At 40.6% G+C, this 13,122-nt stretch overlaps 1 protein-coding gene across 1 annotated transcript in view; it reads right to left on the bottom strand.

Moving 5' to 3' along the window:
* Positions 1 to 13,122, bottom strand: part of CPAMD8 (C3 and PZP-like, alpha-2-macroglobulin domain containing 8) — a 65,537-nt gene that overhangs the window by 46,345 nt on the left and 6,070 nt on the right. The window contains exons 3-9 of the mRNA XM_010562191.1: positions 6,158 to 6,309; positions 4,890 to 4,912; positions 2,225 to 2,390; positions 2,042 to 2,094; positions 1,544 to 1,561; positions 501 to 555; positions 253 to 366 (exon numbers count right to left, since the gene is read on the bottom strand). Coding sequence (XP_010560493.1) covers positions 253 to 366; positions 501 to 555; positions 1,544 to 1,561; positions 2,042 to 2,094; positions 2,225 to 2,390; positions 4,890 to 4,912; positions 6,158 to 6,309 — 581 coding nt within the window. The remainder of the gene's footprint in view (positions 1 to 252; positions 367 to 500; positions 556 to 1,543; positions 1,562 to 2,041; positions 2,095 to 2,224; positions 2,391 to 4,889; positions 4,913 to 6,157; positions 6,310 to 13,122) is intronic.

Raw genomic sequence — 13,122 nt, 5'->3', positions numbered from 1 at the left:
TGAATAGACCATGCAGTATGACACTCCATTTCAGGTCCTTTACTTTATGAAGTGTGGAGGACAGAAACAAAGGGCTTGGTTGAGTTGCAAGTGTCTATGTCCCTGAAGTACATAGCCTCTGAAGAATTTTTCCTCATGACATTTTAAATGCATTATTTCTCAGGTGTTTCATCTCAAGTGAAAAATTTCATAATGTTTTGTTCTTCCAAATGCACTTGGGTTATAGCCAAAGTTGATTTGGATACAACTCACCATATTTCTGAACTTCAAAGGATTTGTTGTATGTGTGCCCCTGCATTTCAGCAAAGATGAGCCATTCACCAAATACTGGCTGATCAGACAAAGGAAAAGTCATATTTACAATACCTGAAAAAGTAAACAACATACTGTGAACTCTGTGTCACTCATCAGCCCTTGTCAAGGCTTATTGAACACAACTCAGTACAAGCAGAAGCAAAGGCAAATAAGAATACACTGAGAAAAGATAATCTGAAACTTACCACAACAAAATGGCTTCAAATTGCTCCACTCTATCATACGAGACCCCCGAGGATCCTGCATAGTGGTTTAGGAATGAGAAACATCACAGTGAAAATGAATATCACTAATACATTTAACTCAGTTTGTAACAAAGAACTTCATTTTGTAATACATACAATTCACTAACAGCTCAAATGTAACTAACATCTGTCAAAATTTTTCTGAAGATACTTTACCAGGGAGTATTTGCTTTCTAAAATTCAGTATTCATTTAAGGACACTGCTTCTGTAACCAATGCACACAAGCAAACACTGTCAAGCAGCAGATCTTCCACCTATCTTAAGACACCTATTTTGGATGGGATGAACTGGCCTCTGAAGACACTTTCTTTCTATTCATAAGGCGAGCTGTACAACTAGCAAGACAATTTTTAGATGACTAAGTCAGATGAAATTAATCCCGCTGGTTTTGTCAGCATTAAATCTGTGACTGAATGCAAACAAGAGAAGAGGGTGAATTCTTCTGCTTGCTGACAGCTAAAGAAAACACATGGTTAAAAAAAAAAGGAAAAAAAAAAGACTAGACACAGAAGGAACCTCTCATTCACCTCATAAGGAAGAAGACAGGAGCACCCTTTCCTTGCCATGAATTTCTATTGTCCACTATCATAATGTTTGGGTGCAGAGATGAGATTGGCCCTGCTATATCAGCCCAGCCAGATGAAGGATAGGAGTGTGTCTGCATTGAAAAGAAGGGAGAAATTGAGTGGGACTGTTACATTTATAAACCCCAGTGAATCTAGCCAATTCTTCTCAGGCTGAAAAATGGGAATGGATTTCTGAAACTGAAGTAGAACACAAGTATATTTGTTGGTGATAACAAAAAAGCAAGACACAAAGATCAGTTAAAGACACAGGGACAGAGATAATTGCATAGGTTACAGTTGGGAATGGCCATAATGAACTTGAAAAGGTACAGATGTGTGACTTGTTCCTCTTAAGGCTACAAGAATCTTGTGCCTCTACAGGATACATGCTAGATGATTGGCAGACAGATACTCACCACCACATAAGCTTCAATCTGAAAGAAAAAACAAAAGAATAAAAGGCTTTATGAAACAAAGCTACTTTTTCTGCTTCTTGTGATGAACTGCTGAGTAAGCATGGTATGATGCACAAAGTGACAAAGTTTAAACATCTCTTCCTTGGTAAGAGTAGCCTGAGAAACATACATTTCATCCACACATCTAACTGGAAAAGTAATACTTTGCATATCTGTGCATTACCTAAACAGAGTGCAAGTCTGAAAAATTCTTGTGACTGCTTTGGCATAGTTACATTGTATTTACTAGCACTACCAAAGTGTGTATTCTCCTTCAACAGTAACGTGACCAAATGAAAAAAACTAAATTGTAAATAACAACAAGCAATGACAAGATATGCCTAAATAGGTTAAAAAAAAATCAAATTATATTTCTGCATAAATGTACATTAGAATAAAATACAGGTTGCCAAGTATTCCATCATATTTTACAGTGTGAAAGAAAACAGTTTTCTTTACCCTGTCATTGACTGGCCTCAAGTCAGAAGTCACCATAAAGAGGTTTATCAACACTAAAAAAAGGAAAAGAGGAAATCTATTAGTCATCACAGCTGACACTGAACAGAAGATCTCATCCTAGAATCTACCCTTGAAAAAAAGTTTTGCTTGAAAGCAGCCTAGCATCTGGCAAGGTCACTTTACCTTTCTGCTTAGGTTTATAGACAGGTTTATCAGTCTGGATGAACACTGATGATCCTTTGCTATCAATGGTTACTGTGGTATAGTTGTGAAAAATGTAGCCTTCCTCTGCCAGATGTCGGTTGCCCCAGACTTTTAGATGTGCTTGTCCACGAAGTCCTGAAGGCACCTAGAAAACAGACCATGAGGTGAGGAAGACACAGAAAAGCCTTTGAGTTTTCTGGGGAATATAATTGACAGTGAAGTGAGCAAAGAGCAGCCACCTGCTGCATTTCAGTGTAACTATGTGTTAGTAATAAAAAGAAAATGAAGAACATACTAGATCTTTTACAGTGTATAAACTTCAAAGGATGCAAAGTCATGCTAAAAAACACAGCAGGAAATTCTCTTCTACCCTTTCTTTATCACTCAAGTAAAGTGATATTTGATCTACATGTGCAGCTTCCACTAAAGAAGGTGTGTTACATGGGAAAATCAACAATGTTATGGAAGACACAGCTCTATTGACAGAGAAATAAATAAAAAAAACCACCACACAAAATCACCCAAAACCAAAACACGCATGCTTGCACATTTTCAACTAGTTGCTCAGAGAAATAAGACTTCTAAAATGATGGTGGATTAAAAATTACAAAGCAAAAAAATTTGATCATGCAGAAATATTGTGATAATGTGTCATATTTTGAGAGTGAAAAAAAAAATAAAACAGAAATCTGCAATGACACTGCAATTTTTATTCAGCTTTGAATTATAGTCTTTGGATAAAGAAATCTATAGCGTTTGGTGTAATTGCTGATGTTTCCCGTTACATAGGTCTATATTATACCTTCTTGAAATGAAAGGAGTAGATACTTATGTATTTGTGTATTAGCACAGTAAAGGGTGGGGGCAGGGAAGTATCAAACCCTTTCTAGAATCTAATTCCCAGACACAGTTTAACTACTGGCAGGACAGAGCAGTATCAACATCAGCTATATAGTAATTAAAGAGAAGGCAAAGAAAACTCTGAGGTATGCCACCAAGGCAGAGAAGATCCAATTGGTCATGACAGACCATCACCAAGCTAGTTAGACTTCTGTAAATCAAAGGCTTCAATTTACTTATAGGCCAATGATAATGTAGATGATGCAGTAGTTGCAGTGAAGGCACCTATGCTGTGCCACAGTAATACAATAGAACTGTGCCCAAATACCTGGATCCACTGCAAAGAAAACAGACCATTTTTCTTATGGCACTGCATAGAAAAGACTCATTCAGACATGACCAGCTTCAGTCAAGAGCTAGCGATGCAATATGGAGGTTTTTTTCCCCAGGTTCATAAGCTACAGTGGTTAATCTAGCATACTATCCAGAGCCTACAGCTCTGCATGGTACTAGCTACTGCTATTCCAGAAGTGCATCACAATTTAATATTTATATGATTTGTTCCACTTGGCCCCTTTGCCTCCCATCAGAGATGACGGCTCCAAAGCAAGTCCTGACTAAATTAAGAGATCCGACACTTAAGACTTGTTCTTCAGTCCGGCTCCATTTTGCCTACATTTGAAGTAATAATCTTCCACTGCAAATCACCAAACATCATAGATAATACACCTCTTCCAGTTCCAAATGTTTTGATGGCACTTAATCAACAACAAGACTGAAAACTCATATTGCTTTGAATTTACACCCCACTTTTCAAAGATCTAGGAAGAGGGATGGAGACAAAGGTATGGAAGCAAAGCCAAATAATCTCACAGAAGCCATGAAAATGGCTTCATTTTTCTCTGTATGGTATCACTTAGTCCTACATACAGCATAAACTGAATTACTTCTTTCAATGAACAGCGAACTCTGAACCAGTAGCATTTAGCTCACTCCTTGGCATGAGGAAGGATAACTCACACAAGGCGCAAAGCAGGGAAGATCTTTCACAGGATGTCTTTCTGCTGTAAGAATGACTACCTTTCACTGCACCCCAGATCTCCAGTATCCTAGGGATTCAAATAAAGCCAGATATTGCTTTAAAAAATGTGATTTACTAAGGTAAGAATATGTAGTCTCTTTTTATTGGCTACTAGAACTCTCTTCCAGAATGGCATTTAAATTCATCATTATTTCACTCCACTACAAACCCTCATTGGAAATAAAAAGTTGTTCTCATTCCCTCCATCTGTTAGTACGGGTAAGCTTCGTTTTACAGACTATGCTGATGGCAAAAATATTTCTAATGTCAAAGGCTAAAATGTAGACAAAACTGGTGAAAGCCTATGCTTTTTAAACAACATAGTAGTACCAGAATAACCAGCAGAGACACAATGTTCAATAATCTGCCATTTCTATGGATTTCTGTGGTCTGTCCAATGCTCCACAACAGTTACATAGCAATATGTACTACCATTCTTATAAAATAATCACAACATAGAACTTTATGTTGAGTAATGACCCACAGCTTCAGCCATTGATTTTCTTCAGTGGTGTAAGGGCCTGACAGATGAGCTGTGATGGATTAAGCTTTGTTCTTTTCACTCTCCACTCTCCCTCTTGAGAAGGTTGCTTCCTCCTTAGTGTGTGTACCAGAATGTAACCTGTATTTGTGCTGCAGCTGTTCAGAGAGCAATGCCTGATGTGGCTGAAGGCAAGTCCCTCATGTTTTCACCAAAACCATCTTAAAATAATTGACACTCACCTTCAGTTTAATTGTTCCTTTATCTAAAATATGAGAGAGAGAGAGAGAGAGAGTTATTCTTCTCAAGCTAAGGTACTAATGTTTTAGACATTTGCAGTTGAGTGAAAGGACTCCCCATGTCATAGAGCTGCTAACTGCAATTACGATTTCACCTGAAGTAATTTTCCTGCATTGTGTAAAACAATCTGCAGAGTGAGCAAGTCGGACCAGTAGAGTTCTCTAAAATAAACATAGTCCACATTTATTTACAAGGTAAACTGCAAAGTGCTCTGTGGTTAGAAAGTACCACCAAGGCTGAAGTTTCAGCACAGGGCATCCTATGCTTACAGAAGTATTTTGCTGTAAAAAGGACCTGGCCTCTTTTGGGACTTGACTAATTCTCAAAACAAACACTCATAGAATCTATTTTGATTGCTGGATACAGCCATACCTAAGATTTCTCTTTAGCATATGTTGTCCACATGTGTAAGCATCACTCCCTTTGAATTACTTAGCAATTGTCAGCCAATTTCAAAGACGACAAGGGGAGGATAAAACCAGAGACAATCTGTTCCAAGAAAGGAAATGGCTTTTATACAACTCCCAGTTTTTACACACAGAAGGGTTAAAACATGATGGTTAAAGAGCCTGATTGCCTGAGCCTTGTCTACATTACAGCTTACACCACTACTAGCAGTGGTAGAACAGCACTACTGGACTTCATTTTCACTAATGTAAATTCATTCAGTATTAAGTGGGACATATTCAAAACATTTTTTTCTTTACACACAGGACAGAGAGGTATCTGTCTTGGATTTTAAAGACTTATCCAACTGCACAAATATTCCCACCTCTCTCAGCAATACTCAGTCCTGAAGATGGGGAGATTGCATTTCCAGCACTCATTTTAAAATAAGGGTAGAAAATGATGATGTAGATCTTTTATTTTTCTTTAAAGTCAGCTTATCTTAATCCCTATACAGTCTCCAGTGTCAAACATTCAGGTTTCAAAAGGAAAGATATTCACTCAAACTCTTGAATATCAATTATCTAGGGTCTCTGTATGTCTTGGTGTTCCAAAATTATCAGCCTTGGATGTTTGAGATCACATACATCAAAACCACATGAGCACAATCAGCTGAGAACATTTAGCAGTAGTCAATGAATTAAATATTACTTTGGTTCCCGTTCTGTTATCACCTAAAGCAATTCTCTAAGAGATATCGATGTGCTCCCGCAGCACTTCAACTTATAAACTAGTTCTCAAGTTCAGAATTACAGGAACTTACCCAAAACTGTTCCATGGCCTCGTGACACAGTTTCTCCTTTGACTACTAACTGAATCTGGACTGTTGTCTCCTTGACAGAGTTAAAGATGGTTACGCTTATAGCTTCTTCAACACCAGATCGGAAAACAGAAGGTGCTGCAATCAAATAGCCCCTGAGAAGCAAAGTTGGAAGTGGATGGTCAAGAACAGCAACCAGAGTGTGATCTTTATTTGTAAGCCACTTTATGTACAACGAAAGGAAAAGAACAGACTACTCTGTAACATATTTGCCCCTGTAGGGTCACATTTGTGACCACCAGCAGTCTAGGCCTGTATCTAACATGCATAAAACGAACACAGAATGCTCAGAGAATCAAACAGAGCCCAAGTGGCTTACAAATCCTTAGTATTTAAAGACAGACAGTAATATTGATGTTTATTGCAAATATAGTAAATAATTTTATTTATATACTATATATAAACAAACTAAATATACAACTAGCTCATCATAAAACAGCTCAAGTTCATGAAAGAATAAGGAGGTACCTGAACCTCCGGTAGAGTTTTGTAGATAATGCTTTTTTTTGAAACAGTTTAGACACTTCTAACATTTTTGCCTCAATTATTTTTCATGGCTCCATTTCCATAGTTCAACTTGATATACAAAAAAAGGAAGTGACTCTCAGTGTTGACACTCAGCACTTTCTAAATGTCAGACTCACATACATATAACGTGTCTAAACTTCCAATTTATATAGAAGCAGCCCAGAAACTGCAGTTACAAGATTGGGCTCAAATTCTCAGTTCTGCTACCAATTTTTTGTTCAAACAATTATATCCTTCAAGTTTAAAAACCCCAACAAAAGGGAATTATCGTAGCAGGCACACACACAGTTTTGAAGCCACCCTAGACGACCTCCCATATATACTACAATCCTTGTGTTTCTGAATGGAATCTGTACCATTCCTCTGTTCTGAATGGCACCATGCCATGAACTTGTCAACTAAAAGCATTACAGTCTCTGAGCTCTCTGATGCATTGGGCTGCAAGCAACACATTTATATTCTCTTCATGACACACCTTTCTGGTTTTTTTTTCTACCCAAAAGGATTTTTTAAAAGAAGGCGATTCCTCATACAACTCTTTAAGCCCAATTTCTCAGCCCATGCCTTTCTGCAGTTCCATGAGCCAGGGTGCTTTAGTTCATGATTAATTATCGCTTTGGGATGAGGATGATAGTGTTTTACAGCCCCCAAGTCATCTTTTATCAAATTCCAACCCCATGTTTCTCTCTCAGCAGGCCTCATTGCCATGGAGATCCCATTACCCCCAAAGGAAGTTCAGATCTCTCTGGCATTTGAGTTAAATTGCATGGGGTACTTGCAGATTCAAAACCTTATGGTTGCCAGGTTTGAAAATTCATCAGAACAATAATAAATAACAATAAAAAGTTACTACTTTGCCTGCAAATTCTTGGTAAGAAAGACATAGCTGATCTAGTTACAGAAGGAGAAAGAGTACCATCTGCATCCAGTATGAAATGATTAGATTCAAACTGTCAACATAAGCACAGCACTACAGTGCCATATGTGAAGCACATGTATTCACATTGTTCTAAATTGCTGCAGCTCTTTCTGAAGCATCAGTCTGTCGATATGGCTCTTGAAATCACTTAATAAGTGGCATTTGAATATTGAATATTTAACCTGGCAATTAAACAGTTAACTGGACAGTGACTGGACAGATCCTTTAAGCACATTTGACTAACAGCTCTGTCAGGTTACACCAAAACTTGGCAGGACGTTAAATATTTTCTAGCAAGCAAGTGAAAATAAGTTCTCCATGGCACTCAGTTAATGCAGCTATTCACGATGTTGATGGGTTATAATAAGCTCGGGATAAAGAACAAAGCAAACCTTAATCAAAGTTAACCTAAACCCACTGGAACGAGCTCCGGATTCAGTTTCTAAAAGCCAGAGAGCTTTCCCCGCAGTGAAATGTTTCTCCCCGGATGATCTTCCCCACAAGAATGCTTCACACGCTCTTCGGGAGCAACCAACATTACCTTCACCCATCCCCAGCACAACAGCAGCCCCTGCGCAACACCCCGGATTCCTTAAATAATTGTTTGCAGATAAAAGCTTTGCAGCCGCTTGCTGGAGGAGCTAGAGGCAGGTATTTCTAAGGAGTCTTGCTTTTTTTTTTTCCTCTTTCCCCTTTCCCTGCGCTATGCACTTTTGCACCGGCGAGTACAAACGTGCTGCTCGGCTGGGGAACCGCCGCAGCTCGCCCCCCGACCCCAGCCCCTCGAGGGGGCTTTGTTAAGCGGCTGCTGCAGCCACCCCCGGAACCCCCTCGCAAAACAGAGAGGGGTTCGTGCGTCCCGTCCCCGTCCCCCCCCCCGCCCCCTTTACGGGGGAGCTCCCCCCGCAGGGTGCGCGACCTCCTCCCGCTACTTACTGCCTCTCTCGGGGCTGGGCTGCGCTCAGGCTGCAAAGGGTCAGGAGGACCCCCCAGGAACAGCCGGGCTCCTTACGGGGAGGCATGGTGCTCCGGCGCCCCCGAAGCCGGGACACGTTTCTCCGCGAACAAGAGGGAGCCTTTTGTTCCCGGCGAGCGCAGCCCGAGCTTTTCCCCCGCCGCCCCGCTCCCGGGCTCGGCTCCCCGGTGCCTCGGGCCGCCGCCCCCGCCGCGTCCCCGCCCCCGGGCCGCCCCCTCCTGGCCCCGGTGCCCGCTCGGCTCCGGCCCCGGCTCTTTGTCTGCGGTTCCCCCGCCTGCTCCTGACAGCGTGCACCGGGGGAGGGAAGGAGGGGGGCCGGGCCCCCGCACCTCCGCCTCTCGGCCCCGGGCCGCAATCTGCCACCGCCCGGTCCCAGGTGCGCTGCCCGCCCGGCGCCAGGGCCCGTCCCCGGAGGGTTCCAAAGCCGCCCGCTCCTCACCTTCACCATCCTCCCTGCAGCCCGGACAGCCTAACCCGGCCGGCCTTCTTCCCCGAGGGCGGCTGTGGCATCGGGTCCTCTTCTGCCGAGCCCGACCAGCCCCGGGAGAGCACCTGCCCGAGCCCTCCGCCATCCTCCTCCAGCCCCCGAGGGTACCGGTGCGCCTCACGCAGATGCAAGAGGTGCCAGAGCTCAGGTTCCCAAAAGTCCCGTCAACCCGGACCAGGGCACAGCAGCCCCTGCATGGGTCTGGTCCCATTCACTGAGCCTTTGTGCTCCGAGGCGCTCCACCGAGCGCTGCCAAAGAACTGCTTTCCGACCCAAAACCCAGTGCCAGGACCGATGCTACTCTATCCTCCCCCATCCCTAGGCCCTAATCTGTCCATCTCCATCCCTCTGTCCTAGCCCCTGGTTACGGGGGCTTGAGACAGGAGGGGGAGCTCTCACTACACCGGTCTGAAGAAGAGGGTGCAGCCTAAGAGTAGAGCTTACACAAATCGAGGAAAAGCAGATCCAAAGCAACAGCAGAGATCGAAGGTGACAGAATAAATGCCATGTCTCACAGCCATGGATTAAATGCTGCATATAGATACCAGGGAATGACTTCTCCAACCCTTGCTGGAGACAACCCAGGCAAGGCAGGATCCCAGATGGACTTCAGCAGAGCTGAACTCTCTCCCCAGGAATAAGCGAAAACCCTCAATGGAGGTAGTTTGAATCATATTTTTTTCCCCAACGCTACACACCTGGCTTAAGGTAAACTACTTGGAAAACAGAAAAAAAATTCTAAAACGCTATTTTTTTTTTTCCCCTAGGTTAGCGCTGTTATTTGAACCTCAGTTCCATTTCTTCTAAAAATCACTGATATGGAGCCCAGCATTTTATATAGCAAAAATACAGATTTGTATCCAAAAGTGAACTCAACAGTTCACCAAAGGCCCTTTCTTCTAGCTTCTGACAAGAAAAACAGCAAAACAAGTTGCTAATGCTGCTAAACTTTTAAAACTATTTTTTGCCCTCTTAAAATTGTTTCAGTCACCATATACTTTAGCAGTATCATTTCTAGCTAACACATTTTCTGCAAGTCAGTCCATTCCCTAAAAACACAAAGTCATCAAAAGGAGTGAGGTTTCCCTGACTACTTCAGCAATAGGACTTCAGAGGCTGATCAGTCCACAGCCAGCAGAGCAACAAAATGGTGCCTAAATTTTTCAAGTTGTTTGAAACTTAAACTAATTTTAATATGACTTCTCTCAAAAAAAAATAAAATCATTAACTCAGTAGCCTTTTGATAAGTTCAGATTATCTACAGTAATGGAGAACACTGCTAGATGTGGCTACATTTTCCTACTTACACCTATCTTAAAACAGCATTGTCTTATTTTTGTGGAGAGGCATAAGTCTAGAAGAGGGAACAAACTTTGTCAAATTAAAAGAAAAAAAAAAGAAAGAAAAGCTAGGCTAGGGCTTTAAAAACTGTCTCTCCTGAAAATTCCTTATACCAGACAACTTAAACAACAGTCTCAAATCAAAAGGACTATGTATTTTGCAAGGCTCATTACAGTTTTTAGGACTGGACACGACAGCTAAAATCATAGCCAAGCAAGTTTAGAAGGTTTTAAAGAAATCACCTATTTAAACCACTCTTATTACATCAACAATCCTTAACTAATGTTTTTCTACAGATCCTGTTTTAAGACTTGCCCTAATTGTCAAGAAATTTTATTCAATACAATAAGAACATCAAAATTATGCTCTCACTACTGAACAAGACATTTTTAAAGATTGTTCACCACCTTGGGAAAGGTTATTTTTATTTATTTTTAATGGGATTTTTCTAGCTATAGCTCATCTGTGGGAGGAGTTGCAGAATGTCTTGGAGCAGCTTTCAGCTTTTAATATTATGTAAGCTGAATCCATTCTGCTTGCTGCTGTGCTATTTAAGCACAACTGCTCCTCTCTTGCTCACTTCATTGCTCATGTATCTTCACATGACAAAACAACGCTACAAGAGCTACCAAGGGACTCTTTTGTTTGCCCCAAATTGAAGACACGTGCAAGAAAGCATGAAGTAAAAAAGAGGCCCTCCTAACACATCTTTTCTCTCCATCTTTAAAGTATATAGGGTTTTTCCTCTGATCTTCCATTCCTCAGAAATGTGTAATTGTACTCAAATGGTATTATTCTACTTGCACTAGGAGTTGTACTAGCTTGTACTAGCTATGATGGTCAAGGTTATAAGTAAGGCAGTATCTGTAAGAATAGGTAATGTATTTTGTTAGATTATGTTAGTTTAAGATGTGAACACTCTCCACAAACCTTGCACTAGTATTCTTTGGGGTGATGTCAATTCAATTGACATTACACTGGTTTTACATGGAATTAACTATAATGCCTGCCATTCAGATTTATTAAGAGCTGTATTTTTCTACAAATGTTTCACTAGAACATTAGTTTTATCTTTCTCCCTATTAAATGCAACTATGGCACTGTTGAGATCAACATTAACTTGCACCAACTCTGTCAAACCTAGGTCTCACTTCAAACAGTTTACGATATTCTTAATAAAATAACTGTTTTACAGCACAGATTGGCCTTTGCAACTTAACTAGAAATGGAAATAGCTGGATTATCTAAATTTAAAAGACTAGATTCCTCCTTACTGCTGCATTCTCCTCCAGTTTATTCAAACTCATTCAAACTCTAGAACCATAAAGATCCTTTCCCAAGCGAACAGCTAGGCTTTATAAGAAGCAACTTACTAGAAAGTCCATTAAAGTGGGAATGTTTTGGTTTTGTCTTGTTGGGTTTGGTTTTGTTTTTTTGACAAACCAAAACATGCAAAGATAAAGCAAAATCTGGTAAATCCAAGTTTTTTTTCAGCTTCATCATATACTCAAATACCTCCACAAAACCCTGTATGCCTCAGGATCTTCCTGTCTGCAAAGCAGCAATACTAATGTTAGCCTCCTTCCTAAGGGTAACACTTCAGAGCGTGTTGAAATCTTTTGATTAAAGACAATAAGGAGGCAAAATGAAAATGAAACACCTTTGCTGTTCTTATGGTACAGCAGCCTATAACTGATGTACAAGACCTCACCAATCAAAACAATTATTTTGATAATAGTCCTCCAGAGATCAGGTATGTTTCAGGTAAAACAGCATCATGCTGTTGAAAAAAATAACTATCTCTACACTTAATCTATACCTCTTCATAGAGCAGACCCACAAACAGTTCCTTACAGACTCATGCCTGAGATCTATGGGGTACATACCAAAAAAACCCCACAAAGTGCCACCAAACACCCATTCTGTAGTAATCCACATTTTATCTTTGAAAAAGCTCTGGGTATGGACATTGAAGAAGCAATATGATTCAGCAACGAATTGATGAATGCAGCACAGTACACTTCTAAAATGCAGCTCCATCTTCAGCATAATGCTATAATATTTTTGAACACAAAACACTGTATTTTTACATTTCAGAAATCACAGCTAGAAATTATCATTACGAGTATAGCCATTTTAAATAACTGTTAACTTTTTTAAAAGGAGAGATTTCTTCCAAATTGAAGATTTTCTACTTGATATTTACTGACTATAAGAAATATCAGGCAATTACAGTCTCTAAAGACTGCAAACCATCTTCTAATTATGAAAGTATGTGCAATCCTGTAAATAAAGCTAGAATCAGCTTGGTCTGAGAAAAAAGGAGGCTTTAGATATCATTTCAAACTATTTAGTTACTGAAATGGAATTTTCTGTGCCTGCCAAAATGAATCCTATTCAGTGTGATGCAACAGGTGTTGGAATTCCAGCAGCCGCCTGCAACCCACATCTGGTAATAGTTAGGAGTTTAAAGGAAGTTCTGTAAGAACTGCTTATGTATAAAAACTATTCATCAGTCAAATCTATGGGTCATATTCACCCACCGGCTTGCACTGTGCATAGTTCGGATTTTTATTTCGTTTACAAAAAACGTAATTCTGCTCCTCATGAAATTTTAGGAATCTCAGGCACTTGTCCAGGTTGAAAGTGTGCAGGGG

The sequence above is a fragment of the Haliaeetus leucocephalus genome, unplaced genomic scaffold, assembly GCF_000737465.1.
Source record: "Haliaeetus leucocephalus isolate CR32 unplaced genomic scaffold, Haliaeetus_leucocephalus-4.0 Scaffold157, whole genome shotgun sequence".
NCBI classification, from domain to species: Eukaryota; Metazoa; Chordata; class Aves; order Accipitriformes; family Accipitridae; genus Haliaeetus; species Haliaeetus leucocephalus.
Note: the sequence above shows the minus strand (reverse complement) of the source record. Positions and strands in the feature narration are given on the sequence as shown.